General features: G+C 55.6%; 1 protein-coding gene across 6 annotated transcripts in view; it reads right to left on the bottom strand.

Moving 5' to 3' along the window:
• Positions 1-4,116, bottom strand: part of PTBP1 (polypyrimidine tract binding protein 1) — a 21,536-nt gene extending 17,420 nt beyond the window's left edge. For 2 of the 6 annotated variants that reach the window (XM_023512521.1, XM_012804519.2), the window contains exons 1-2: positions 3,987-4,116; positions 1,843-1,873 (exon numbers count right to left, since the gene is read on the bottom strand). In XM_023512521.1, coding sequence (XP_023368289.1) covers positions 1,843-1,873; positions 3,987-3,994 — 39 coding nt within the window. In that variant the 5' untranslated portion in view covers positions 3,995-4,116. Of the gene's footprint in view, positions 1-1,842; positions 1,874-3,348; positions 3,585-3,986 lie in introns of those variants that run through there. The other 4 variants (XM_012804523.2, XM_012804520.2, XM_023512522.1 and 1 more) reach the window with 4 other exon arrangements.
• Between the last annotated feature and the right edge of the window lie 1,655 nt (positions 4,117-5,771).

The following is a 5,771-nucleotide window of genomic DNA, read 5'->3' as shown; positions in this document are numbered from 1 at the left end:
CGCGGCACCTGTGGCTCAGTGAGTAGGGCACCAGCCCCATATACCAAGATTGGTGGGTTTGAACCCAGCCCCGGCCAAACTGTAACAAAAAAATAGCTGGGCTTTGTGGTGGGCACCTGTAGTCCCAGCTACTCGGGAGGCTGAGGCAAGAGAATTGCCTAAACCCAAGAGTCGGAGGTTGTTGTGAACTGTGTGATGCCAAGGCACTCTACCAAGTGATAAAGTGAGACTCTGTCTCTACAAAAAAAAAAAAAAAAAATTAATCTAAAAAAAGTAAAAACAAAAAAATGTAAAGGCCTACAGGCTGATAATGCTTACTTGGGCATCTTCAACCTTCTTCCTGCTTACAACAGGAGCATCTTCTAATCTTGGGGTGAAGGATAATGGACAGCTTGGGTGCCCAGAACAGCCCTAGGCACAGACCCACCCACCTGCCCTCTGGCCAGGGCCTGAAAAGGGCTGTGTTGCCCAGGGGACCAACCCTCCAGGTGACATAGCCTCCATGTTCCTATCATGTCCAGGTAGTACCTCCACATCCAACCAAGAAGCCCCCAGCAACTGGAGGGGAGGGGCTCAAAGGCAGCCCCTGGTGTGAGAGCTGATCCAGCTGGAAAGTTGCTCCCACAGAAGCCAGAAAGAGGATTATTTGCAAGCCAGACATATTCAGTGATTGTTACAAGTGCTTCAGATGAAAGTCCCTCTCCCTCCTCCCGACACTGAACAAACAGGTTTTATCTCCAGGAAGATCAGGCAGGCAGCGTCTGCGCCTATAAAGACAGCAGTCCCACTCAGGAAAACCCGAAACCTGGCCTAGGCTCCAATGACTGACCAGAAACCCCCTGCTATAATTTACTTAGGAAACCCACATCAGGGTCGCCTTGCAGAGGCTCAGAGGACAGGCCCGGAAGGTGGGGAGTCCCTCCCCAATTATAACTATAGCCGGAACAGGCAGGTATGGCAACTGCCATGAAGACTGGACTGAGTGAGTAACCAGCTAACCAGCACCTGCGGCTGGCCAACCAAGGCCCAAGGCACACGTTCTGCTGGAGGAAACTCAGCCTTCCTGGACCTTACATATCAGGTTTTGACCCCCCTTTCAAATCCACAAAGTCTGGTCCTCACCTTGGAGAAAAACAAAACCACAGGCTGACAAGGATGTCCTGACCTCCTATCTCACACAGAACAGACTGCCCCTTCACCCCAACTCTGGATTTTAAAGTTCACCCACGGCACCACTATTTCCTTTACTTCAAAAAACACCTCTGTCAATTTACTATCACCCTGAGTCGCAGTGCTATTAAAAGGCACTCAGTATTCAAAAAAAAAAAAAAAAAAGCAACAATTAAATGCCCCAGACCCCCTACTCCTCCTCCCATCCCCACTCTACAAAATGTCCAGGGTCTGACCCAAATTCCCCTGCCACATAGCGGGTAACTCTTCCTATCAAAATCAAAAGAAATTATCTTCGGCAGCCTAAAGAAATGGGACATCCTACTTAAATTAAGGAGGATTCTTGCATCTCAATTTCAGGGCAGAAGTAGTTCTAAACTAAGGCCTGTGGAGGTAAAGGGAGGAGGACAGATTCTGAATTGAGGGCCCAGCCACCAAATCTAACCACTGGAAACTCCCATGACAGCCGGAACTGTACAACTTGATGCTGACAGGGCTCAAACCTTTTGTTTTTGAGAGCTCCTGGCCTGTAAACCCTACCACCCAAGTCCAAATGATAAACTGACTGGGAGCTTCCCTTCAGGAGTCAAATAGTGCCTTCTGGTCTAAAACAGGAAAGAAGGGGAGGAGGCCCAGCGAGCATAACCAAGAAGCAAAGTTAGAAGTGCCTACCTTTGTACCAACTGCTATATCTGGGACAATGCTGTAGAGAGAGAGAGAAAAGGAGAAAACGTTAGCAAGGTACGCCACTCAGCAGGCAGGAAGAGGCCTGGAAGGACCAGCCTGTCTTGGGGCCAGGAGAGCCAGGAGGTTGCCTCCACCAGCCACCACTTCAGCAGCAGGGAGACTCCCTCTGGCTGCACAGGGACCCCCACTATCCAGAAAGCTCAGAAGAGCAGGGAAGTGAGCCATACACTTAACTTCAAATTGAAAAAGGGGCCACCACTGTCCTTTAGTGCCTATCCCTTCCAGCAGGAGGTATCCCAGGCTCCTAGGGGCCTGGCTGCACCCAAGGTCCAAAGACAAAAGATACTCCTTCGAAAGGTCCGGGAGGGATGCTAGATCCTTGTTAAATTTTAAGGGGTGTTGTCTGATTTCTATAAAACTGGAAAACCAAAAGACAGAAGGCAAACCCAGAGGCCCCAGGCAGAGCTTTGACCCCGGTGGGGGCGGGGTAGGTGCTCCCTCCAGAAGGTGACTCTCAACACAATAGTGGAGCTCAATCCACTAAGGACCGACTGGGGTGGCAGCTGAAATGATCAGTTAAAATTAACAGACCTGCCAGAATACAGTAACCCAAGTTACTAATCAACCCTGGCTCCACCCCACTGGACTTTCTCCCCTCCTCAGGAAACCTGGGAGGGCAGTGAGAAGACAGGGCTGTCCCAGAGTCACTGCAGCCGCTCACACCTCAACCGTGGGTCAGTTCCTAGAGCAAAGCACTAAACTTTATAAGGGCTGACCTATGGCAAGGGCCTAAATGACTCTGAGGATGTCCAGGAGGGACCCCCCCCCACCAGGCCATAGGTGCACACCTGCACCTGCCCAGTTTCCCGAAAGTCTGTCCCAGGTATTTTCAACTTCCTCCCGCCTTCAGGGAGGCCAGTTCACAGCGCTAAGCACTAAGCTGTGGGGGCTCGAAAACTTGGAGCCTCATCCTTGCGCTGCTCCTATGCATTCTAGGGGATTCAGATCCATTACAAGGGCTTCCGTTCTAAACTACAATGTGAAAGTCTACAGACTATATATATCTTAACAGAACTGTAAAAGTTATCAAGCCAAGTAAAAACTGAAAGAATGCAAAGCATCTCCAGCCAGGATCTCCTGCTTCCTAATCCCAGGGAGGTCCTATGACACAGGAAGTGCTTCACATAAAATGGCCTTTCTTCCAAGCCCTAGGAGAAGGTTCCCAACGACCGGCTCTCTGCTGGGCCCGGCGGCGGAAGGAGGCGCCGCGAGGGCCGCGCTCGGGGGCGACACAAACTCATCCCTGTTCTCCCGTGAGAGGCAAAACGCAAAGAACTTAGCCAAAAAGTCAGGAAAACCAGCAGCCCGTGAAGACATCCCCAAAAGGCCCCAAGCCACCCACTTGTCGCACCCTAGTTGGAAGTCTGGGGAGATAATCCCCAGAGAGGATCCCCTCACAACACATTAGATCTAATTCCGCCCAAAATCTACCCTGTAGGTCCCCGAGGCCGGAGCGCACGTGACTCGCAGGCATCTCCCCACATCCCGGGCGCGCCCGGGCTAGGCCGGCAGCTTCGGAGCCGCGCGGCAGGAAACAGACTCGCGCCTCCCAGAAAAGAACCAGGAGGCGCTGGGTGGGGACGCGGCCAGCCAGTTTCCTTCTTCGCGGACCTGCGAATTCCGCTCTCCTGCCCAATAACACGTTATTTCGTGGGGCCGTCGAAGCGCGGGCAGGGTCCGTGCGGCGGGAAAGGCGCGCGTCCCCGCTGAGCCGCGCACGCGCGCTGAGGCCCACCGGGCGCGCGGCTGGTCGCGCAAGCGCGCGAGGCGCGAACGGGAAGCGGGAAGGGCCAAAGGGGTGCGCGAGGGCCAAGCGGGAGGGAACACCGAGGGGCGCCGGAGGCCGCGCGCTTGGACCAGCACAGGGGTGCGTGAGGCTGCGTGTGCTCAGCAAGGGCCCTCTTCAGCCCCCGGCACTGCCGGACCCCGCCGCCCAGTTCCCGCGCGTGGCGGAGGGAGAGGGGCAGGCCCCACAGTCTCTCAGATCCGGACGGCGGCGTAATCGGCCAGGCGGCAGGGGGGACAGAACCGCAGCAGCGCATAGTAACGGTGGGCGCGGGGCGACTCACCCGTCCATGGCACACCAAGCGGACCCGCGGGGGACGGAGTGGAGGCGCTGGAATAGCAGGAACCGACCCAACGGCTCCGAGTTATAGACTCACAAGATGGCGGAGACGCCCGCACACGTCCCCCGCGAGCTCTTCCCATTGGCTCCCTCTGAGGCTGGGGGCGGGACAAGCCCTGCGAGTGCCTATCTGAGCCTGCCAATGGCCAGAAGACTAAGTGGGGGCGGGGCTAAGAAAAGTAACGGGCCCATACTGGGGAAGGCAGCTGTACGTCAAGGTTGAAGGCGGAAACGGCCTGCGGAATCGGGGGAGGGAAGAAAGGATGGGAGCACGTGATGGCGTTGAGCTAGTGAGGGAGCCGCCGTCTGGCGCGTGGCTTTGCGGGGAGAAGCCATCTTGAGAGTGGGTACGTGGCGAGTCAGGCTACGGGAAGTGTGCTTACCCCAGGTTGCCGCCATCTTGCAATCTGGCGGGGACCCGCCCGCCTGAGGCTTGAGAGCAAAGGGAGGTGCCTCGCCATCTTGGAGTCGGGCAAGAAACCTGCAAGGCTCCATCATGCTTGTGGGCATATGGCCAACAAGTAGGATTCAAACTGAGTATTTACTCTCAAATCGCCGCGCCAAGAGGTGGTGGCTGTAACGCGTCCCAGACCGTCTTTTATTCTCCAGAACTCCAAAGCCCAACTGTGTTCCCCTGTGCTAACTACAAGGATAGGGAAACTGAGGCCCAGGCCATATGCAGTGTACAGCTACCCATATCCTACAGCTGAGAAACTGAGGTCTGGGCTGCGCCCAGTGGACTCTTGTCCCCACCCTGCAGGGGAAACTGAGGCTCGCGCCATCCACCGTGGACAGCCCTCCCAGCATACCTTTGGACAAACTGAGGCACAAGCAGCATGCAGTGAACAGCCACCTCCATCCTACAAGTGGGGAGATTGAGGCCTGGGTCGCAGTGTCACCAGGAGCAGCTGGATGTGCACCTCCAGGGGCCTCCATCCCAGCATCAGGAAACATCCTAAATTAGTGTCCCTTAGACTGCTGACTCCACAAAGAATCACCAGGGCCACCAAGGGGGACAAATGGGCTGGGGTGCCTCTCAAGACAGGTGGCAGGTAGGCCGAGGCCAGCAGGGTGGGTAGGAGCAGGTCCCACGGAGGGCAGACAGGACCCTGCACCCCAATACAAAAGGGAACCCACTCGCTGGCGAGGCTGCCAGCCGGGACCACTTTGGATTATCAGGGCCTTGGCGCTGCTCCCAGCACAGAGACTAGACCTCAGGGAGGCCTGCATTGGGCATGTTGGTCTATCACCAGCTCGGCTAGCGTGAAGTCTCTGTAGGCGGGCTTGGCGGGGGGGCCCAGGAGCCTTGGAGCCCCTACCGCTCTGTCGCTGCTGCCAGAGGATTCCAGCCAGGATTAGGGGCGGCTGCCGATTTCCACGGAGGCCTCATGTGGTGAGGTCGTTTGGTCCTAGCAAGCCAGCCGCCCCGATCGCTAATGGGAATGTCCTGATGGATTTAGGAGAAGCCCAAAGGCGCATTTCCGTGGATTCTCTCTTCCAGTCTCCCACCCGGGAACCACCACGGCCAGCCGCTCTCTGAGGGGTTGGTGCCTAGGATGGGATCCCACCCTCAAAGCGGGTATAACAGAGCAGCCACCCCTCTCATGGATAGGGAAGTATAAATTTGAGAGTAGGAAATATGCAATGAGAAAATGGCCTGAAAAAATGGTAAAAATGTTTTATCTCTTTAAAACGCTTTTAGGGGCTCGGCGCCTATAGCTCAACCGGC

The sequence above is a fragment of the Otolemur garnettii genome, unplaced genomic scaffold (genome assembly GCF_000181295.1).
Source record: "Otolemur garnettii isolate 467f Iridium unplaced genomic scaffold, OtoGar3 scaffold00029, whole genome shotgun sequence".
Taxonomy (NCBI): domain Eukaryota; kingdom Metazoa; phylum Chordata; class Mammalia; order Primates; family Galagidae; genus Otolemur; species Otolemur garnettii.
Note: the sequence above shows the minus strand (reverse complement) of the source record. Positions and strands in the feature narration are given on the sequence as shown.